This window comes from Filicampus tigris, chromosome 8 (genome assembly GCF_054856515.1).
Source record: "Filicampus tigris isolate MCC_2025a chromosome 8, RoL_Ftig_1.0, whole genome shotgun sequence".
Classification (NCBI taxonomy): domain Eukaryota; kingdom Metazoa; phylum Chordata; class Actinopteri; order Syngnathiformes; family Syngnathidae; genus Filicampus; species Filicampus tigris.
Genome location: NC_141224.1, coordinates 18,257,165 through 18,281,441, shown reverse-complemented (window position 1 = coordinate 18,281,441; position 24,277 = coordinate 18,257,165). Strand labels below are relative to the sequence as shown.

At 39.0% G+C, this 24,277-nt stretch overlaps 1 protein-coding gene across 2 annotated transcripts in view; it reads right to left on the bottom strand.

The window, feature by feature from the left end:
- Positions 1-1,143: 1,143 nt before the first annotated feature.
- The window catches only part of adcy3a (adenylate cyclase 3a), a 30,032-nt gene continuing 6,898 nt past the window's right edge, over positions 1,144-24,277 (bottom strand). The window contains exons 3-21 of one of the 2 annotated variants that reach the window (XM_086038080.1): positions 24,038-24,187; positions 21,620-21,750; positions 20,816-20,927; positions 20,209-20,336; positions 19,753-19,911; positions 18,025-18,190; positions 16,778-16,897; positions 16,278-16,420; positions 13,998-14,159; positions 13,687-13,774; positions 11,295-11,411; positions 10,892-11,169; positions 10,668-10,749; positions 9,868-10,026; positions 9,584-9,730; positions 8,143-8,256; positions 7,920-8,046; positions 7,123-7,247; positions 1,144-4,806 (exon numbers count right to left, since the gene is read on the bottom strand). In XM_086038080.1, coding sequence (XP_085894206.1) covers positions 4,627-4,806; positions 7,123-7,247; positions 7,920-8,046; positions 8,143-8,256; positions 9,584-9,730; positions 9,868-10,026; positions 10,668-10,749; positions 10,892-11,169; positions 11,295-11,411; positions 13,687-13,774; positions 13,998-14,159; positions 16,278-16,420; positions 16,778-16,897; positions 18,025-18,190; positions 19,753-19,911; positions 20,209-20,336; positions 20,816-20,927; positions 21,620-21,750; positions 24,038-24,187 — 2,688 coding nt within the window. In that variant the 3' untranslated portion in view covers positions 1,144-4,626. The remainder of the gene's footprint in view (positions 4,807-7,122; positions 7,248-7,919; positions 8,047-8,142; positions 8,257-9,583; positions 9,731-9,867; positions 10,027-10,667; positions 10,750-10,891; positions 11,170-11,294; positions 11,412-13,686; positions 13,775-13,997; positions 14,160-16,277; positions 16,421-16,777; positions 16,898-18,024; positions 18,191-19,752; positions 19,912-20,208; positions 20,337-20,815; positions 20,928-21,619; positions 21,751-24,037; positions 24,188-24,277) is intronic. The other variant, XM_086038082.1, reaches the window with a different exon arrangement.

The window sequence follows — 24,277 nt, the reverse complement described above, 5'->3', positions numbered from 1 at the left end:
TGGTCTATAAAATTAGTGGAGCCCAGAGTTCAAAGTAAAAATGGTGAAGTCGCATTTAGCTGTTACGCTGCACGCAAATGGAAATCCAGATAAAAAAGTTAGCTTTTTTCCCAAAACCTTTGATTAAGGTATTTTAAACATTCTAATATCAATTTAACAGTATGTTTTTTTGGGGCGGGCGGAAATTTTAGAAACCTACTTTTGTTCATTTTTAAAATAAATAAAGCTACCTTGCATTTTGTCCTTTAAGAATCAGCGCCATGTAGAACAACTGTAATGTACAACTATTTTTTCCACTACTGCTTTCGTATACTGTATGACATTTCAGCACAGTAATTTAATTGGAAAGCTTTGGCTCACTAGTAGGGCAACTACTTGTCACGAGTGAGGCAAAATTGCAGTAGTTGAAAACTGCTTGATACCAGTACTAGTGACAAAATAGTAGTTATCAAGCGCTTCACTCGTATTGTTGTGCTAGTAGCATGCAGATGTCATCTAGCGCAGTTTTGCTTGATAGTAACATGTACTACTACTACTACTACTACTGTTTAGTGAGGGCCAAGAATGTAGGCCTACTAGTACATGGACCTTAAGGATCAAGGAGATCGAATAAATGCTTAAACAGGTTGATATACTACTATTCACTATAATAAATAAGATATAATACAGTACTATACCAATTTAGAAACAGTATGCATCGATTAATTGTCAAGACAAAGCAAAAGAAAACATGGGGATGTAGGATAAGGGTGAAGGATTTCGAGTTTGAGTTTCTGGTTGCGGGCCCAGCATATGGTGTTATTGAGCAAACTTTTTTTTAACTTAAACTTGTAATGGCTACACCGCAAGAAACTGTACAATGAGATTTCAAAATTTTACTCAATTCCCACTGTTGATGCATTCATAGACGGTCAATGACCTCCGGAAAATAAATGAAATGCCTTTTGTTTATGTTTGAGGACCAAATATTGCACAGAAAGGTTTTGGATTATTTGGTCAAAATACATCTGGAAATAGAGTTATTTAAGCAATTGGCTTTGATTTGATTGTGTGGCTATGATACATATAATTGTGTTGTATTCAGATTAATATAATATGCTGACTTCAGTTTGATAAGACAAATATGGTCATAAAAATGACAGGTTTGCATTTAGAAAAAAATCAACTCACTTTATTATGACAATTAAAATGAACAAGGAAACATCGACTTATAAGTACTTAAAATGAAAAAGCATCCTAGGGATCAAATGTTCATGAGTGATACAGTAGACATCTACAATATAAATCAATTGTGAAACAGCAATGGGCTCATTACCATCAAGTCAAGAGTCTATTATAGAAAATTGGGGCATTGAGGGTGACTAGAACCACTTGCAGAAATCGATGTAGTCTTTTGGCGCTATTCGCTGGAGTTGTAGAAGTATTGTAGCAACGTAATATTTGGAATCAACACATTATTTAAAGTGCTATCTTGTTTCCTAGATTCTTTGAAAATACAAGTCAGGAAACAATCTCAAATCCATGTTTTGGCTTTAACATCGAGTTATTTCATGATTATTGGCACTTTCACATGAGTGTAAAAAAATGTCCCAGTTGTTTGCAATAAATCATCTCATCCATAAATACTGTTTTGATTCTTATGTACAACACCGTCTTTTTTTAAATGGAGCACAATTTTACATTACATTATAAAAATATGAATTAAAGGGGAAGGAACTACTTAACCTTTTCTTAAAAGAGCATGTCAAGGTTTTCAGAAGAAACTATTGCACTTTGATCCCGTTCTACAGCAGAGGTTACCTAAACACTTTGACTCAAAACCTGCGTAATGTTTTCTAATTCTCCTGTGTGTCCTGGCTGCCACCTTGTACATCTAAAAAGGACAACTTTATGCAGACCGATATTCTTCATCCCTGCAAACACTTTAAAACAATGCACATACTCATCTGTTCTATTTAAGGTTGCTGAAATGTTCACAATTTCCTGCAAATTTGACCAGAAATGGACAAACTGACATCAAATGGTGCTGCACAAATTCCATGATGTTATTTTTGGTAAAAGTACTTTTGCTAGCGTAAAAGCAGCAATACAACTGGACTGGGGGTTAGAATATCATATGTTTTGGTTTTGTATGAAAGCTTCCGAAAAAGACTACTTCAGGCAAAGAGATCATTTGAAGTACTGTACTTTGCACGAAACTCACTTGTTTACTTTAGTGGTTGACAAACGTTGGGTGGTCCCATTTTAGTGTGAAATTCCAAATCACAAAACGTGCAAGAATAAGTGGAAATGTCATTATTACAGGACATCTTAATAAATTAAACATGAGAGAAATCAGACACATTCTCTTAAAGAGGTCACAAAGAAGAACATTTAAACAAAAACATGTTACTGTGTGTACAATTCACGTTTCTGTGTACAATTTTGACCTGAGAAGTAACTAAAGCTGTCAAATTTATGTTGATAATCTAAAGTACATTAATGGCACAAATGAATTTAAATACTCAAGTAAAGTGCAGGTACCTCAAAATTGTACCCATGTTAGTATAATTCCATTACTTTCCAACACTGGTTTGTTTTTTTTGGCCAGCTGTTGAAGATTTAAAGTAGTGTAGTCATTTACAATACTTGTCGAAACCAAAAGGAAACAGAGGATAGCCAACTATTTAATATAGGTGAGATCCTATTTCCACCTGTTATTTATGTGGGTGTAAGCACAATGCCGCAATCTCACAATAATAACAAGTGGAAACTCCCTCCTGTGAATGAAATTCTTGTCCATTTGCTTGCCATGGTGTTAAAGGAAATACATTTTATTACTGCGTGGCTCTTATTTGTTAGATCCCCAAACTGACAGGGATGTTACTCACATACAGAGAAAAATGAGTTTGTTGAGCTAAAGCACAGGTGATCAATTGGCAGACTGCAGTCCCGATCCAGGACCGGGTGGTCTTTCTATATGGAGATACATTTAGACAAATACTTTGTGGGGATTTAGGTTCTTACTTTAACCTGCACAGTTTTCTGGCAGCTTTTACCACAGCAGATGAATGCACACTGGAAATGCGCAATGTGTGCACGATACCTCCTCCACTCAGCCAATGAAATCGGTTAGTCAGAGCGGCTTTGCTGCAAGTGCGGCGAGTGATTTTTCGGTGAGGTAGGAAAGTGGTGAGCATAACTGCAGGATAATGTTATGCTTCGAAACGAGCACTATTTAACATGCATTTGAGACAAAAGTTCTATTTGTCCTTCCAGTTCCGAGTGAAAAATCAACATCAAATTTTGAATGTATTTTCCTGAACTGCACCTGTTTCAATTGACGACTCCTGATATACAGAAATAGAGGTCAAGCTAATAGCCAAAGGCCTGAGATATCACCAATTAAGTTGAACTTGAGCAGCAACGGTATTCACAAGGAAAAAAAAAAAAAAAAAGTAATTGTAATAATAATTAATAAATAATACTGTAGTTTGATTTTTGGCTAGTTTTGTTAAATAGTCGAATCCATTCTGATATTGCTGGGCCTACAGTAGTTTACAAAGCTCACTATGTGTATCATATTATCATCAAACGACTAGAACGATAAAAACAAACGCTGTCATAATAAACTGTAGTTATCCTTTAAAAGCACAGTCAATGGACAGGAATAGCGGATAGTGGAATCCTTCATCTAAAATTTGGCGATCACATTTGTGATAGGCACTTCAATCTACCAACAATGAGTAAAACAAACAGTATCTGCAGTGTGGCTTCACGCTTGTCTCTGTCCCAAAACATGCACAGTTTTACCTGTTAATCACGTGGATGGCCCAGGCTAGCAGTCTAAGTGTGCTTTCGAGATCCATGAGCAGACAGGAGAGGAGAGGACAGAACAGTACTGACTGAACTAACCTATTGCCCGGCCAAGAGCACGGGGAAGTCATAAATCGACTGAGGAAATCCGGCAATGCGAGACACTATCAATCATACACACCTATGAACGCTCCCGCTCCCCAGGACACCTCGCTTTTGGTCAAATTTGGGGGGGGGGGGATTGTACGTGTAGTTGTTTATTAACGGCGCGTAACACATTGAAGTCACTGTGTGATTCCCCTCTGTGGTGTGTTTGTTTCTCCAAATCACACCTTTCTCCCATGCATTTCCGTCATTACCGTGACCTTAATCATGTCTTCCCTTGAATGAAGGGTCACAGGGTTGTATTATTGGTACATAATTATGTATTATGTACATTTTCACACAGCAGTAAATCCAGAATTTTCAAGCCGTATACCCTCCTAAAATAAACAATTCTATTTGACCATGGCACGGAATTACAAGTACATTCTCGAGTGTTATTAAAAGAGGGAACTGGTTCCCATAGAGGTGAAGACATCTTCGGTAATGAGCGGCTTGTTGACACAGATGTCTGTTTAATAAGCATGTCCGCAGTAATTCATTGGAGCTGTCAACCTTGTCCACAGCTGAGCTTGCAAAAAGATGTGCCTCCGCAGAGGCTTGTAGGCAGTGTCTATAGGGTATGAGGACATTTCATGGTTTCAAGGCAAATGACTTTGCATTCAAAAGCTCTTTCCACAACCTCTCTGAATTTAGCACACATTGGCTGTTATTCTTTCACGTTTGGGTTTAACTGTCCACAACTTGATGTGGAAGGGTGACAGAGGAGCCATTCAGAAAGGAACCTTGTTTGTCCCTTCCCTTCAGAAAATAAGTGAGCAGCTCCCCCTTTCCCTTGACAAAGATGGGACCCCTCCTCACAAAGCGGAAGCCATACTCTTTGAGAATGTTGTAGCAATCCTCCACCACCTGGGGGAAACACACACAACAGAATACCGTTACCCAGATTTAGCTACAGCGCTGCGTACTATTTGCACTCTTGTTTCTCCAAATGTTATTTTTAAAACCGTATCCTAAAATTGATTCCATAAATCTGTTACATCATAATGATAATGTGATTTGTTTCTTCTTCAAAATCCGCCACCGTTAGTCAGTACTTTTTGAAGCCAGTAATTGCAGCCTCAGGCCTTCTTCAGAACGACGTTAGCGTGCCTTTTTAAGAGTTGTTTCTCACTCTTGTGTGCGGATCTTGTTAATCTGAATCAGACTGGGTGAGGAAGTTGGATCACAGCCAATTTTAGATCCCTCCAGAAATGTTCCATCACATCTGATCTCTGGCCGGGACACTCAAGGACACTCACGGACTCCCCGAGCCAGTCCTTTATCTTGGCTGGAATATGAGGACAGTTGTTCCGGAGAAAGGTGAACCCTTGTCCACAGCGCTCTTGAGCAGGTTTTCATCAAGGACCCAAGCGTTTACACCACTCCACAATTCTTGCTCTCAAATCTGACTTTCATCTGATGAAAAACATCCCCAGAGAATGACGCTGCCGTCACCGTGCTAAACTTGCAGGTATGGTGTTGGCCAGGTGTTGAATGCAGTCTTTCCTCGAAACTTGGCATTCAGGTCAGAGTTTAATGTTGGCTGCATCAGACCGGATGAGGCACGTTTTGACAAACTTCAAGTCGATAATCATGTGCCACATCCCTTCTCTGATTGATCAGTGCACTTGCTTTAAGAAGAGTCTGACTGCTTCCAAACTTCTTCCACTTACAAAAGATGGAGACCACTGTGCTTGCTGTGGTACCCGTGCCACCATTTTGTTTTGTTTTGTTTACCTTTCTCCAAATCTGTACCTTGATGAAATCTAATCTCTGACATGCACAAACAAATCCTTTAACTTTGATTGGTTTGTGCGGTTGATAGTGCATGTCACACTGTCAACTGTGGGATATTATATAGGCAGGTCTGTGCTTTGCTGACTTGTGTGCAATCAATGAAATTGAGCATTAGTGTACTTCACTCACTCACTCACTCACTCGCTCACTCACTCACTCACTCACTCACTAGAAAGACTTCAAGAATGAGGGGTTTAAAAAGGATGCGCCTGCATGAGTGCAATTTTAGTTGTCACAGAAAAGTGCCACGTTCTCGTCGTGGTGAGAAAAGGTGGAAAAACTCAAGTGCAGGGAAGCCTTTTTTTGTTGTTTTCTTTACTTTGATTTCATCCTACTCGTCTACGAGTTGATTTAAATCTTACGGGGTTAACTCTTTGTGCCGCTTCTGTCTCTCCGTTTTCCCCTCAATTCCTCAGCAGCATCCCAGTCATCAAAGGAAGTGCCGAGCAACATGTTCAGGAAGCATGTTGGTAACCATTTGTAATCAACAAATAAAGTAAATGATTAAATCACTCTTGTTTTAAAGTCACTCATGTTTGTCCTCAGAGTACTTCACATTTATTTACCAGAAAATCTGACTGTGCAAGGTGGCTGTGTTTGCTCGCATAATTGAACGGTTTAGGGTGCTGCGCATTCATTTGGAACAATGAAGTAACTTTTTGACAGGAACTACTTGATAGAGATGTTCAATGGGTATACATTACCAACTGATAATGAACAAGAATGTCATTTATCTTGAGTATTCACCAAGCCCATGGTATAACACTATGTGCTCTCACATAAACAGTGTAGTTGCGTTTCCAAGTGTGTGTAAAAAAAAAAAAAAAAGATCAATCTTTTCATATTTTTTAGATATTCAAAATGTTTTTGTTTTACAAAATAGAGCTGTTGTAACAGTCTTGGAAATATGACTATTTTTCCATAATAGTTTTCCATACATTTCCAGACCAGGACATTTATGAAAACAAATCTCATACTTGCATAGGAACCCTTCCATTCCTTTTGATTACGCCATGAAATACTGTTAAGCATACTTGGGTGCCTTGAAAGGCACTACAGGCATTGTTATTAAAAAGTATAACATGCAAAGAAAACGAAAGTGAGGAAGAAGACATTGCAGGCCAATATATTTTTGTTATTCTGATTTAAAATGCAATATGAAATCCCAAATAAGTTCCTCCTTAAATAGCAGGAGAACGTCACTACAACACAACGAAATAAACTTCTGGATTGAAACAATCCCTCAAGACTTGGTCAGGAAAGGATGAGTTTTTTCTTAAAACGTAGGTTATTATACAGCATGCAAACCTGTAACCTCTAAAACTACATTCCGTAACGTGACAGAATAAGTGATCTTGACAATAAGGTTAAAAACTGTTGCTATACCTGAATGTTTCCCATCACCCCTGTGGACTCCATACGACTGGCAACATTGACTGTGTTTCCCCAGATGTCGTAGTGAGGTTTGCGTGCACCAATCACACCTGCTAAAACTCCTCCTTTATTCAGACCTGATGGAGAGCATCAATAGAAATAAAAAAGCAACAGAAATTAGCTACAGTTGCTAATTACAACTGACTGGATTGAGATTCACACTTTGATCTATGTATAATATTTTCCTTCCCTTTCATTCATCTATTCGGTTTTGGAAGTAAACTGAACCCATAATTGGTTCATGTACCATATTTATATTTGGGTCATCGGACAGACTTTCATGTTTTTTGTACATGGTACTATTTAATCAGAAGACTCCAGAGATAAGACATTTTAAGACTACATTTGGGAGTGAGACAAATCACCCTATATGAACTATACATGTAGAATTTGTAGAATTAATAAATGGTGAATGACACCATGTGACCCTTGTATGGTGTTCGGGTCTGTGGCACCCACGTTCAGTTTTTATCAAAAGAAATATGATCCAATATGAAACCTTCTCATGGTGATAACACGGTTATGGGATTTTTTTTCTTCTTCTTCTTTTTGTTATTAAGTAGAAGTACATTTTATTTATTTTTTTAATAAAGTATCACACTAATTCATAAATGTGATCTAATAAAGGTAAAGGGCAAATATTAACCATGTTTGCTGTTCATATGACTTTCAATTGTAACTCCATTCTAAAACCCCAAATCACCCCGCAAAAAATGAACAAATATTAAAGCTAAAATGTAAGGACATACCGATTCGTAGCATGAAGTTATTGAATGACTGGTAGTTTATGTTCATGAGCGTAACCTTCATGGCTAGCGCAAAGTCGGCCAGGTCTGCCAGGTGCTGCCAGCGCTCTCTGTCCGACTGCTCCTCCTTCTGCCAAACAACGTCCAAATTTGTCAGAATATTTCTTGTGGTCATTTGATCAGTTACACGGACTGAAAGCCACCAATGTCAAGTGAGCATACTGACCTTCGCACAGGTGTACCCATTGTTGACATCAGGAGTAACACCTGATGCGGCCATGTAGGTGCTTCCGATGGTTTTGATTTTTGTGATGCAGCGAAACTGAGGCTCATCCAGCAACTGTAATGGATACAAGTCAAATGATTAGCTACATGAAACACAGCTACTTTACTTGATAACGAACCACTAACGGGATATACCATAATTGAACTGAATCCAATGACCCGACGCAAAAACGATTTATTTTCCTTTTTGACGTCCCATGACCAGTAGAGAAAGCATGTGAAGGTTTCATATCCATTCCATAGGCCCCAAATCCTCTAACAAGAAGGGCAGCTGGCACGGATAGATACACGGATATATTTGCAATTAATAAATAATAATTTGTGACAAATTAAGTGGAATTGAATAATTTGCCACAACACTTTTGATGATCTCTCATCGCACACCTAGTGTGCAACGGGACCCTGGTTGGGAATCATAAATTGGGTTTAGCTATTTACAGTAACTACTAAATACACACGTGATTTATGTTACCTGGGTTCACCATTGTTGCATGTTAGATGCAGGATGTTGATGCCTTGCTAATTGTTTGTCTGTGTAGTAGACTACAGTAAATTAACTAATCAAAATGGAATGGCAGTCTGGCTTCTTTACCTTGAGCATACACATTATATTCTATCTGAAAAGGGTGTCTAGGTCTAGTCTTCGCTTTAATTATTTGTTGTACTGTATGTACATCTGGCTACTATGTATTTTCCGTATGTACATACATACGGAGAATATGTCAAACTCGTCATGTCATGTGGTATTGGTATGTAGTATTTTGAGCGTTTTTATGAGTACCAAATACTATACAAACAAACTGTATTGGTAAGGGCATTCCTCATTCATACCCTGGCCAAATGTTATTTAAATAAAATATATTATTTGTTGAACGTCTACTGACTATATAACACTAGAAATTGGCAAAAGACTTTTTAACAAGTGATTATTCATACTTTATCAGACAAATTTGGGGAAATGGAATCTTAAGTGCCATTCTCAAGGATCCTCAAACCTTCTAGGGGAATTTAGAACAATATAATAAACAATACATTTTGAACGTTAGAATATGTATACTGTATTCTAATAAATGCCATGAATAACATGGGATATGGAACTTTTAGTCAACTACCGGTAATCAAATCGCAAACGTCTTATGGTATTTTGCCACTTTCTTTCCAGCAAAAAAAAAAAAAAAAGTCATTCAACAAATAGAAATTTCCATTAAATCCTAATTTAGCTAGACTATGACTAATTTTGACTTTATCTGTATACACTATTTACATGTTATCTACTAAGCACATTGCACCTTCGCCACCTGTAGAAATGTTATTCTTGTTCATTCCAAATAGTGTCAAACAACTAATACAGAGGAGAAGAACTTTTTGGTAAACCAACTTACACTGTCAAAGTCCGAGATGATCTCGTTGAGGAAGCGAAGGCATTCAATGCCTCCATTATTGATGCTCTCCTCTGTGTAGAAGTCGGAGAAGTTTGGGATGGACGCAAACATGACTCCGATCTCATCATACGACTGACTGTACAACTCCTAGAACACAGCAGGTTAATATGAGATTGAGAATTTTCCTGACGATCCCTGCAGCACCCAATAAATCGTATACTAGCAGGGTGAAGGACCATTTGGGGGAATAACCGAGCAGTAATCCGTTGATGTAAGGCCCTCACCTCATCTCTTTTCTTCGAGCCCAGGAAGTGTCGAGCAACATGTTCAGGAAGCATGTTGGTCACCAAAGCTTCATTCCATCGTCTCATTTCATATACCTTCTCCTTCTGCTCATGAACCTCAAGCTTCCACAGGAATAGGGTGCGAGCAAGCTTTTCCACCTTCAGATAACAACGGCAACTCATCACAAGCTTTGACCAAGGTCAACATAGCCGTTTCTAATGTCTAAAATATCAACACAGAGGCCAAAATTCTCATGATTTTGGTAAAACTGCTGTTAAATATACTGTACGGCAATACATCTCTTTAAAAATATTACTGTCATTACTTAGTGAAGGGATATGAGTCATAATTTCTTAAAGCTTCTTATTACATGCCAAATTACTCAACTGCTAAGAGTACAAAGACATTTATTAGAAGTAAGTCTTATATTATTGAGTTTTTCCTTGCCCTCCTGGGGGTTAAGATCAGGGCATGTCGTGTATGTGATCTGATGCATATGTGAAGCCCTTTGAGACTTTCCTGTGATTAAGGGCTATATAAATAAATTTGACTTGACTTGACTATTAGAGAGGAATCCTTAAGATAGTTACTAGTTAGCATGTCTGCTGGTTCTAAGCTTTAATCTCCCTGTATGGGGGGGTTACATCATTTTTATTATTAATTTCCCATAGGAACTGACTGACAACCAGTAGTGTACACACATACACACTTGCACAAAAAAACACACAGTTAGATAGACAGATATTTGTAGATTGATATTCACAGACAAGAGAGACATTTGTAAGTAATGTCAACTTACATGTCGGGAGAAATAATAAAAGCTGACCATCATAGTGAAGATCATAACTGTCATGGTCAATTTGGACGGCACTAAGTATGACCTATGAAGAAGAAGAATGAGATTCAAATATTCAAAGTTACAAAAATCGATGTTACATAAAACGTGTGGGTTTAGCTAATTTGATTTGACGGGCAAAGAAATCAAAACGGACTTCAATATATGCATGACCTTTTTTTCCTCACCTGTAATCCTGAAAGCGGGCCATGTCATAGCGGTCAAAGATGTCCCTCCAACTGTAGATATTAACAACACCAGTAGCCACTGTGATAAGCAGCATCAGTGTGAGTTTGACCATGTGACTAACTTGAACCAGCATGGTGGTGGCCATAAGCGCTAGTACAGCGATGTAGCTGTAATATTTGGGGTTGTTCAGACAACCTTCGGGGCTAGACCAGGTGGAGGAAGATGAGGATGCCAAATTGGTGCTGATTGACATGGAACCTTGAGGCAGACAGCTCAGCTAGAAGTTGGACAGAAATGAGTCATGAGCTCACTAACTATCCATGTCAGGTCAGTGCCCCCAAACGTGCAGCACGACAGCTCTCCACCCAGATATAGCTTTTGGGGATGTGCTACAAGTCTTACCATATCAACAATGTCAGCCATGGTAAGTATGAAGATGGCTGCCATGGCCCAGGTGTTACGAGCCCAGCGAGTGTGGTCAATCCAAGTTGAGAAACCAACAAGCTTCTTTGGAAAAACCTTTAAAAACAACAACAAAAAACAATGTTTTTTATGAAAAAGATAAAAAAAAACCTAGCGAGGATAAGCAGTACAGGAAATGGATGGATGGATGAATGAAAATACCAGGGACGCACCGAAAATTCTCTAATTTACTATTTTTGACTGAAAATGGCGAAAGTGCATTTGAAGTTTTCGATGAAAAGACTTTTGTCACTGAAAAGCTGGGGCCAAAACAGGATGTTGCGATTACGCAAGCAAAAATTCCCCGCAGCCCCGGCAGTCGGCCATTGAGAAGACTGCCTGGCCACCGAGGACTGCCTTATCTTTCTTTCTTTTAATTGTTTTATTGTTTTTTTTAATTTTTTAAGGGTTTTAAGGTATTCTAATTTACTTCTGTGTTTCGGTTTTCTGCATTGGTCCCCGCCATTTTCGGTTTTGGCCCAAAATGTACAATTTAATGCATCACTTGAAAATACACACATAAATCGTTTCAATCTCAAAATGTTCTAATATTTTGGCAATCATCTGTACCAGGGTGGGCAATCCAGGTATCATTCGGACTTTCCATTTTCAAGAGCACACGTGTTTGAAGCATTATTGTCAGCGGATTCATTAATTTTGTCTGACAAGGAAAATTGCGGTGGCTAACAAGATAATGTATCTTTACTAATGCTTGTTTTGTTATCCAAACTTACAGGTCAATTCTATCAATAAAATGTTAAACTCAAACTCAGTCCTGTAAATAGAAGAACATTGCTGTCACACTGTTGTTGTTATCCTTTCGGCTTTTCCACAGCGAATCAAGTGCACGCATGCACGATTCGCATCATTGATTTGGCAAATCATTTTTACGCTGGATGTTGACGCAACCCTTGTAGCAGGGCACACACACATGGACACCATCACTGAGCGGGAATCGATCCCACGCTGCCCGCACACAACTAGGGCGTGTGTACCACTACACCATCAGTGACTCTACATTGCTGTCACAGAAGAACCTGGAACACTATTAACAGTGACTCAACTTTATACTCAATTAGTAGGCACAGTCATTTATTGACTGTACTGTGAATTGCCTGAGAGGTCAGGCGATCGATTCTGCTGGATATCAAATGCATTTGAATTTCCATGGCGAAGAGGTCTGAATCAAAAGTAGTCCTCCGTGCCAAATAACACATCAACATCTCCAGTGAGCGTGCGACCACATGGAAGCGTTTACTTACGCAAATATATAATAGAAGTAGTAGCTTTATGAAATATTTACTGTTGTGACAAAAGGCCAACTCTTTGAAAGTGAAAGCCATAACTAATGTGAACAAGCAAGAAAGCTTTTAATACCACACTGAGAACATTCTGTTGGTTTCCATCCAATATGACCCGGAACAAACAAGTATTCATGTGTGACAAAATGTAACATCTGTCTTCATACAAGTACAGGCAGTTCTCGACTTTACGACGCCCGTGCCTCTTCCTACATAGGACCACACACTTCCTAATCAGACCAAGGACAAAATGTGTGCCGGCTCGCGAATAGCAAAAATCTGCACACAATTGACACCTATTTGGCAAAAGAATTTATTAAATAAAATTACCTTTTTTTTTTTTAAATAAACCCCCCAAATTATTCGAAAACCCGCTGATAAACCTCCAATAATATGTACCGTACTTTACAAGAAATACAGGGGTTGGCTAACTGCACAAGCATAGCAGTTTGCATATGAGCCTCATCAAAACACAATGAATAACAAAACTGAGAATCACAGATTTGTATGTTTTTCTCCAATAATTGAATGGCGGAGACCGTCACAAAAAGCTTTGGTTGGATGCTTATGTCACCTGCAGCCAGGTAATAGAGATTTGCACAATAAATGCTCTCAAAATTATATTACAGTAGAGCTCATTTTTTTATTTTATTTTTGAATCAATTTCTGTCCGAAACACAATTTTCTATGCCTCTTATTTAGATTTACATCTACATTTGTGCAAAAATATGTAGGCTACTTTGCTTAATTTAATAATTTCATATAGCAGCACTACTGGATGCATTTCTCATTTGATACAAGTCTGTTTAACATCACTTCCAAATAAAGTTAGAAAGGGTATGTAGTCATAGTGTGCTATACAAATTTTTACAGAATAACTGAAAATATATTGTGGTAGGTATATCGTTACTGTGATATAAAATGACCTACAGTATATCTTGATCGAAGATTTTTTCTGTATCGCCTAGTACAGGTTGTGAAAACTTAACAAAATCACCCTCAAAATGAAGTAAAAAAGTGCTTAAACTCACCCTGGGTAAAATGGCGGCCAAAGAACAGATTGTCAGGATTAGGAGTAGGACTTCCCCTACTGCAAAAGTGATGTAGTTTGCAATCAAACTGTTACAAAAACAAAAATCTTGTTAGCTAACGGTCAACAAGCAAGAATATAGTGGAATATTCAAAAAATTAAATGTTCTGATAAAGTTCAATAATTAAACCCTCAAACAGTAATACTAGTGAGTGCTGTGGTAATCAGCAAATTCTACAAAGTATTCAGCGATTTTTGCATCATTAATTGAAAATGTTCTAGTATCTGAACACACTGGACTTCAGAACTAACCTAGGATCTATAAGGGCCTCCGTAGCAGCAGTGAAGAGCAGCACCACGCAGGAGCAGCAGAAGGCAGCTCCACTCTGCTTCTCCTTCTCCACCGAGTAGCGAGTCTCCAAGTCGGGGTCGACAAACCTCAGGGAGAGACGGTTTGTGTGCTTCCCCTTCAAACTGAGGACACAAGAGAGCCTCAATACTCACGTCAAACATTTCATAGTGCATTCACAGTGTTAAAAACATAACACGGCTCAACAAATTTTGACTACATTTTTTTTTTTCAACAGAGATGCAAGGAAACATTTCTAAATGAATTTATTGCACCGAATTCCGAATCTACCCTTTTTTCTCTAGCACATCAGGTTTTCATAATAAAAATAATAATAATAAGAAGAATGTTAATAACACTCAAAACACACATAAAGCCATCTCTCATTAAAATTTGCTGTTGACCAGTGTAATTGACAACAGCAATCATTTAGTAAGGTATTTGACAATTTTTTTTTTTTAAATGGCTGGACTAAGCATGGCCGGAAGTGGATTTTAGTCTGGCCCACTAATCGGCCCTCATGCGTGTGACGTGCTCGCTAGGCAGCCAAATTTCATCTCAGCCTACTCGGCTTCTTTTTAGGCTTCTTTCTACTCCCGCGTTGGCGCGAGCAACAACTGCTGTTATAGGGATTGTGGTATTGCCCCCGCGCCCCCTCTTGTAATGGTATGCCCCAGTTGCAGGTCGGAGGTGCGGGTTACGTGATGTGACAAAAAGGAAATACAAACACGCTTGAACGCACGTTGCTGTCTCAGGTCTCTTTTTACACAGACAACTGCCGCATTGATTCACATGACCGACGCATTGTGCTGTTGGCGACAGGTCTGCAACACATGCCACGCACTCATCAGGAATTGTTGCTGCTCCGATCGGTCCATTACGTCACATGTTGCGATGGCTTACCAACCGGAGAAGGATGCACCACACAGCTTTTTGCTGCTGCTGCAAAGCAAACTAGTTTGGCAGCGGCGTGGGTGTCATGTCAAGAAGCAACTCACCCACGTTCCCCCTTAGCCGCCACCTTCCAGTTCCTTTTCGCAATAAAATTAAATGCATCGTAAGGTCATCCCTTTATGGTTGTAGCAGGCACGATATCCATTGTTGTCGCTGTCTTTTTGAAGCGACGCCCCCCGACTTGGAACGTAACTGTTTCAAAACAACTTGTGTCTGCGAGTATAGTCAAGTTGCGCGCATAGTCAAGCAGAGTCACATTGCCGTGCCCCTGGACATGACAGAGTCAGTCACACGGAAACACACTTAATTTCACAATTCACTCTGCACTAAATATAAAATACATATGACCAAAGTCAGCTGGAATAGGCTTTAAAGGGAAGTCAACACAAACTTATATTTTTTTCAAGAATATGTTCTATGCAAGCCCACTAGTTGAAACAAGGCATTCTGATAAATATTGCATTTGTGGAATATGAGTTAATCCACCCGTTTTCCGCCATCTCTGGGGGCGGCCATTTTGTCACATCTGTCAACTGAAAATGACATCTCAGGTCACGAGCAATTACGGCTCACCTGTTTATTGAAGCTGAGCCGTGATTGGTCGTGACCTGAGCCCTCAGCATTTGTGATGTCATTTTCAGTCGACAGAAGTAACAAAATGGCCACACCATCTGCTAGACTTGGATTTGATCACTCCCCACACCTAATGCTCATCAGTGTTCATTTTTGGCAGCTTTGACTTTAAACTAACCCTAACCCGAAATCATTAACATACTATCATTAAGTCCTGTATTGAACTAAGTAACTATCATAATTACCGGTAACTTTTACTTGTTAGAACTTGAAGCGGAAGTCAACCCAAACATATATTTTTTTGACAAATATGTTCTATGCAGGCCCGCTAGTTGACACACAGCATTCTGATTAATAAATATTATGTTTGTCAAATGAGAATTAATCCGCCCGTTTTTAGCCATCTCTGGGGGCGGCCATTTTGTCACTTTCTGTCGACTGAAAATGACATCACACACCCTCAGGGCTCAGCTCAGATGTGATTGGTCGTTACATGAGCCACTATGATGTCATTTTCAGTCAACAGAAGTGAAAAAATGGTCGCCCCCTGAGATGGCTAAAAACGGGTGAATTTTGCTGTTTAACTCATTACCTTGTATCAACTAGTGGGCCTGCATAGAGCATATTCTTGAAAATAATATGTTTATTTTATTACACTGTACTGTATTTCTGTCTAGGCTCTTTGGATAAGATGACAGAGATAAATTTAGACTCACACTTGGACTGTTTCTCGCTCCAACAGAGCCTCATTCAGCAGTTTGTTGAGCTCCTGTTCATTCTCTTGGGCATCAATCACCCTTTCTGCCAGGTCCCGCAGCCGGAGCCTTCGGCGAGGATTTGGGAAAGAAGGGTTTACCACCTGCGGTTCACCAAATCGCCGTCATTATCAATGTCATATCATTCTTCTTTCTAACACATCAAGTAGCTCAAGAAGAAAGAAACAGAAGTTCGAGACAAAATCTGAAAAATCTCATGTGACCAAAGTTAGCAGAATGAATTATTATTATGATGTTTTTCAATTAATCCAATTTTTTGTTTTTACAACAACAATACATTTTTTTTTCTCCACATTTGAGTTTTCTTTTGTACAGCTGTGTCATTTTTAACATCTATGATGACAATAAAGCATGGGACTCCCATATGAGGACTAGTTTTTTTATTTTTATTTTTAGAACGTGTAATCTGGAGAATGATCTGAGAGATTATGACTGTTTACCCTTGTGTCCAGTTCTTCAGGTTCCTCTGGTGTGGTGCAGGCTGTACTCACGCTGCCATTACAGCCTGTGGTGTTGATCAGCAGAGGGGAGTTTCCATTGGATGAAGTTACAGATAATTTCTAATTGGAAACAGGAAAAAGAATGATCTCCTTTAAACTGTAGATTCTAGTTAAAACTAAATCAATCTTTTTTATAAAGATAATGAATCAAATACACTCCCCTGCAAAAGTATTGGAACAGTGTGGACAATTCCTTGATTTTTGTAGTACACTGAAAACATTTGGGTCTGGCATCAGAGATAAAAATGAGACAACAGCTTTTATTTTCAGGTATTTAAATCTGCATCTGATACCTAACTTAATATTGAGTTGCAAATCAATTGCTTGCAGTTCTAAGCCTCACATCACCACAATTTTACATTCTTATTTTCTGAAGCTTTTCCAAGCTTTAAACGCAGCCTCGTTCAGTCATCGTTTGTTTTGAGGGGTTACTCTTTTGTGTCTCCTCTTTCTTAAGCAAAATGCATGCTCGATAGAGTTTATGTCTGGAGACTGACTTGGTCTTACACTTCTTTCCATTGATGAACTGATTTGTTTGTGTTTGGCAGTGTGTTTTGGGTCATGATCTCGCTGTACATCCACTGTGATTCAAAGACGAGCTTGTATGTTTGAGCAGATCCTTTCTTTCTCAAAACTTGAACGATGTTTCTGCAAACAACTGCCGCTGCTTTCTTGATCCATCCTTTGAAAGTTACTTCTCCAAACGTGTTGCAAATTCTTCTACTGCCAATGTTTGTGCGAGAGCTCCAATTGTGCTTCCCTCTGCTTCATAATTGCCGTTTCTTTTGCACCCGCAGCTACCTTTTGCCCTATAAAAGTCTTCACAGGCAAAACCCAAATCTGAAAGTGAACTGAGACATTCAATGTTATTTTTACTATATGAATAATCAATGTAATGGGACACACTTGTCAATCACATGTTCCAATACTTTTTCTCACATGAAAAATAAGTGGATTCAAACAAAAAAGTGCAAACGTCTCAGCTTTGTATGAGAATGAGAAGTAAATACCTGCAAACAAAAACTAAAATGTCGATATCTTGTTACATATAGTATTTACTGTTTGATGTCAAACTCAAATGCTTCAGTCCACAGGAAAAAAAAACATGGAATTAGCCTCATCAATTCTTTTGGAGAGGGGTGATCATGACTCAGTATTGTATATGTATGTGTAGGTTCTATACTCACTACACTGTTGATGCCATTTTTTCCTACAGGTCCTTTGGAAACAACGACTAGGTAGGTCTCAAGTCCTCTCTCCCTCAGGTAGTCACAGCGCTCGCCTCCATTCCCTGGCTCAACTTCAAACTCCCCATGAAGACACTCCATGGTGGTCTGCGAGATGTGGACACGACTAGTCCACACCAAAAGAAGGAAGGAAGGAGGGTTTGGGGATGTATATAAATTTTAAATGTTTTGTTTCAGGCAACACAGTCAATGTCATATTCCAACAATAACAAAAGAGCAAATTGGTGACAAAAGGCAATTGCGTCAATATATGAAGGGTCAGAGGTCAGGCACTTTTGGGAGGTTTATTAAAAGGCTCGCCTTTACAGCTGATTGTTGCACTTATGAACTACTGTGAAAAGAAAAGCACTGCTAAGAAGGAAGACAATTATCTGAATTATAACAAGCCACCAGTCAGGTTCTTAGTGGCTCGCCCTGATCTTAAAGTTATATCAAGTGTTCTGATCTATGACATGAATCTTACCACACTTCTTTGTCGAGAACTTGGGCACACCTAAAACAACATGTTTCCCACAATAGCAATTCAAACATGAAGCCTTGCCACAGACTAGTATTCCAATTGCAAGCACTTAATTTCCTCCGACTCCGGGCGAATGAAATGTACATTCATGAGAACTTAATTTGCAATACCCAAATATATAACATCATAATAAAAGAGAAATAATGCTATTGAATCTGATTGTAAGTGACAGAAAATTCATTTATAAAAAGTCATCTAGTAAATGTGTTTGATGCGGTGTTTGCACATACAGTAGATCAGGGATGGGAACTTATGTTGGGGGGGTTTGGGGGGACATAGGACCACACACTTCCCAACCAAATGCATGATGACAAATATGCCATTTTAAATATGGACAAAATATGTGCTCTTTATATATTGTATTTCATTTTTGATGATACATTTTTGAATGCACGTATAAAAGATCCACGATCCTAAAACCAACAACAAAGGTACTGTTATTTTTTTCCAGTATAAAGGGATTTCTTGCATGAAAAAAACAATTAAAGAATGGTACAAAACTGCTGAACAAGAAACCAACATTAAGTGCAAGAACTCATTTTGTGAGTTTAAAAAATAAAAACACTCACTCAAAATTTTAAAATTATTGAAGTACTATGTTTGTCCCACATATCATTTCAAATAAAAAAAGGCCTACTCGTGTTGTGCGCAGTATAAGACCCAGTGTAAGTGCAACTAAGACATGTCTGACATCTAGTGCTGAACAGTAAAATTACAACTTAAAACTACAGTCGACCCCTCCACATTCGCAGTTTGGCACCTGCGGCTTCGCACATTCCGAATTTTCCCAATTTTTCCCTAAAAATATTTTTTTTATATTTTGGATTTTTCCCATTTTTTTCAGGTATTTTTTCCCTTCCATTTCCCCCATTTTTTCTTGGAAAATGTATTTTGAATGTTTATCAGCTGCCCATCCCTGCATTAGATGGCTACAGTAAAAGCTAAACATGCTAATTTGTTGCCATAATGAAAATCCTGGTCTGAAGAAGCAATTTGACTGTGAGTTCAAAAAGCACATACTGGTGCAAATCAAGGAAAGCAAATCCATCTAAAGGTGTATTGAATTAGGAGCGTTAGGCCTTGGCAGACACCTGTTATCTTCCAAGCGACATTCTAGATTTTAAAAAGCAACCACATCGCGTTCTTACCCTGGTATCCCTCCAGCCTCCATCTTGTTGGCTACGGTGACATCAGTGGACCACACGTCATATTGCCACCGTTTCTGACCAAGTACTCCCCCCAAGACTGTACCGCTGTGCACTCCCACTCGCATGTCAACATCTGTTTGGGTTTTCTCACGCACGTACCTAGTATTTGCATACAGATGCATGAAATCAAATGAATGCAATGTTAAAAACTGTCACCAAACCAGCATCACGGGGCAGCTATAAAGGCAAATAATCACACGCACACACACACACACACACGAGTAATGATCCCTAAAACTAATGCACTTTCTTTCATACAGTAGCTACATAAAAATCTATATTAGTCTGTCTGAGTGATCAATTTCCCACTGAGCACGTGACAGACCACCATGCATGACACGCGAATGCAGTGATTGACTTCTGTGAATTTGAAATACAGCTCTCCTGTACACTCACGAGATGGCCTCAACCATGGCGAGGCCCATCATGATGGAACAGGCGGCATGGTCCTCCCTGTAGTCTGGCAGCCCACATATACAGTAGTAACAGTCTCCTAGGATCTTGATCCTCAGCTGGTGATATTTCTGAAAAGGGAGTTGGGGTCTTAGTTACAGAATGATATACTTTATGTTGCATAAGTTTAGCCTGACGATGACTTTGTCAACATTTTTTAAAATGCGGATTATTGTACAATAACTATTCGGTTTTACTCTGATTATTTTTACTGCCAGCAAACACTTGTGCTCATTTTTAAGAAGGGAATGCAAATGTTCATTTAAAATACACCTTTTAAAAACCCAAGACTTTTTGTATAGTCGGGGCAGTTCGAAGGAAATACAACTCACAGGCTTAGCTTTGTTATCATTTATAAGAATGTTTGCAGTTTTAGGAAACCTAGGAAAATAGCAAAAGTGACAGCAGAATATTGTAAAAATATGAGAAATCCTGGAAACCAAATGTTGTTGGCTATCCATGTAAGAAATCTATACATAAATGATGAACCTATTGTCAAAAAGAAAGTAAATGCATGTGTACAAGTGGAATGACTAATTGTGAGACTCACTGCAGCGAGTTTGTCAAACCGAGCAAAGAGTTCATTGAGCAGTTTGACCAGCTCCTGAGCGCTGCATGATGATGACAGCTGGGTAAAGCCCACAATGTCTGCAAACAAAATACTGCACAACGAGAGATTGAGACAAAGCATTACATTAGTATAGTTGCACATTCATTTGAAGGGTGATGAACTACTGTTGACGTCAGTGAACCATGCAATAGTTGTTCAAATCTATAATAATCAACCTGCAGTTAGGAGGGCAGGTGAAATTCACGCAATTCACCACTCGCAAACACAGTGGTGCCCTGACTCACAAGTTGAATTTGCTCCGTGACCACAATCATAATTTAAATCACTCGAATTAACTCCCGCTACTGAAATGAGTGAAAATGCCATAAATCCGTTCCAACCCCCCTCAAAAAAACGCCACAATGTTGTTGTTACATGGTGAAAGAAACACAGTATGTTTTTGTAAATTATAATCATAAAAACATGATAAAAGACAATGTAAAGAAATACTGTGGAAAAACTGTTTTCCATCACGTGTAATTACGCCAATTTTTTTTTTCTCAGCTTCAGAAAACAGGTCAGCCGTTACCTGAGCCCTGAGCAGTTCTGATGTCATTTTCAGTTGACAGAAGTGACAAAATGGCTTCAGTACTAGATTGTTCGCAGAATTAGTTTCCACCACTTATCTTCAAACATATGTTATGTATTTAGAGTCAAATCATGAGAAATAACTTTACAGGGTCTTAGCACATTGAACTCAAAGTAAAGTCTTGAATGTTAAGCCATAAAAAGTTGCTACATTACCTGACATTTTCATGTCTGTACATGTACATGGTGTTAAACTGTTGCATCTCTTTCTGACTGGGCTCCTTTTTCATGTCCTGCAGCATCTCATCAGCTATGTGTTTGGGAAGGATGGACAGCAGCAGGCGTTCCTATAGAAGAAACCAGCCATTAAGTCCCCTTCAGAGGAGCATACAGCATCAATGGTGATTGAAATAAATAGTGCTGGTGCATCAGATCGACATTTCCTTAAAGTAGAAGTCAACCCAAACATATTTTTTTCAAGAATATATGTTCTATGCAAGCCCACTGGTTGAAACAAGGCATTCTGATAAATATTGTGTTTGTGGAATAAGAGTTAATCCACTCGATTTTAGCCATCTTTGGGAGCGGCCATTTTGTCACTTCTGTCGACTGAAAATGACATCACAAACCCTCAAGGATCAGGTAACGACCAATCACGGCTGACCTGTTTTCTGAAGCTGAGCCGTGATTGGTCGTTACCTGAGCCCTGAATAGTTGTGATGTAATTTTTAGTCGACAGAAGTGACAAAATGGCCGCCCCCTGAGATGGCTAAAAACGGGTGGATTTTGCTGCTTAACTCATATTCCACAAACGCAATATTTATCAGAATGCGGTGTTTCAACTAGTGGGCCTACTGGGAACATATTCTTGAAAAAAATATGTTTGGGTTGATTTCGCCCTCTTTAATGATTGGGGAATTAATGAATCACAATCTGAATGATAAAAATGTGCATCCAAACTTCTACAAGGAAAGGTTGCTCAAATGAAGAAACTAGTTAACCAGTGCATGTTGCCCAAAATGCTTATTGTCAATGTTTAACAAAAGCAAACAAAGAACTCTTGATAAACTGATTCATTGGGGAATGGCTATTGCTCATTCAGCACAGAAAATGGTAAGGTGGGGACCTCTGCATACAGTGGAAAGTAATTTAAAGCCTAGTTTGCGGCAGCCCAAAAAGATTCCCCTTAATTACACACAGGCAAGAAACACAAGGTGTGTCAGAAAAGTTCCAGAACTTATGAGACTAATATTTTAAATCCAAACTCAAAGTTTTCCCCTTCTATTTCCCAGCCTTATTTGCCACACTTTACTGTACTTCTGGATCATCTGGTCCACATCCAAGGAGACAACTTTTATTTTGTAGTTGGGGTTTGAAATATATCTGGTGACACCAGTTCCGTAATGTTCCTAGCGCACCTCATGCCGTATGTTACATGTGTTCATGCACAATTGAGCATGCATACGCACAACTGAAGTACGTGGGAGGCAAGGAGGGCCATTAAGGGTTATGTGGGGACGCTTTGAATATGGATCAAAATTTCAGTGTGGCAGATAAGAAACAATGAACTGATCAGGTTGACTTTGTGGTTACATATACAGCACATCATCTTAGGAGCCTAATTGTCATGGTAACGGACAATACAACATACTCCATCCTTGATTGGTTGGTGGCTCTCATCTGCCAGGAGCCTCAGCATCCCATTCTGAAGATGATGTACTGTAATTAAGTCTGATATAAATTGATAGAACTACATCCCTCTAAATGACTCGAGTCTCAGTCAGGCTGATTTTCAGGCTTAAAGTGGAAATCAACCCAAACATACAGTATTTTTTTTCAAGAATATGTTCCCAGCAGGCCCACTAGTTGAAACACAGCATTCTGATTTAATATGAGTTAAGCAGCAAAATGCACCCGCTTTCAGCCATCTCTGGCGGCGGCCATTTTGTCACTTCTGTCGACTGAAAATGACATCACAGCTGCTCAGGGCTCAGATAACGACCAATCATGGCTCAGCTTCAGAAAACAGGTCAGCCATGATTGGTCGTTACCTGAGCCCTGAGGAGTTGTGATGTCATTTTCAGTCCACGGAAGTGACAAAATGGCCGCCCCCAGAGATGGCTAAAAACGGGTGTATTAACTCTTATTCCACAAACGAAATCGTTATCAGAATGCCTTGTTTCAACTAGTGGGCTTGCATTGAATATATTCTTGAAAAAAATAGGTTTGGGTTGACTTCCACTTTAAGTAGTATTAAATGATTCTGACAGATATAGCAAAATTTGACACATCAACAGGATATTGAGGATGTTGGTTAGCTAGCGCATTCTTTTTTGAAACACGGTAGAACAATTACCGGTGACAACAGTAATCCCTAGTTTGTTTTTGTATTTTTCACTGTTTGCGATCAGTCAGAACAAAAGACACGTAACAATGCTAAACATTCAAAAGTCTTACAAAAAAAGCCAAGAGAGACAACTGAAGTGTCCACGTCTTGTGAGCAATGCATTACTTTTTAGCAGCAACATCATCACGAAAAAAATGCCTTTTGAATGTTCAATAATTACAGTTAAAATAGTTAACATAATAAAGTTGTCTTTAAATACAGACATATTGTATTATTTGATTTCTGACCTGTTGTTGGCTTTGCTCCTCCAGGTTGAGTTTGACTTCGAGGGATTGTCTCGCCTCAAGAAAAGCCTTTCTGTGCTTCCGGTCTGCCATGTAATAAGACATGACCCCCACGGTGATAGCGCAAACATAGATCACAATGTTGGCCAGCAGCTGAAAAAACAACACGGGCACAGTTTTGTGAATGGTTTTCTGTAACACGCCTCTGACAAAAGTGTATTGACAGGCCTCCAAAGCTGCAGC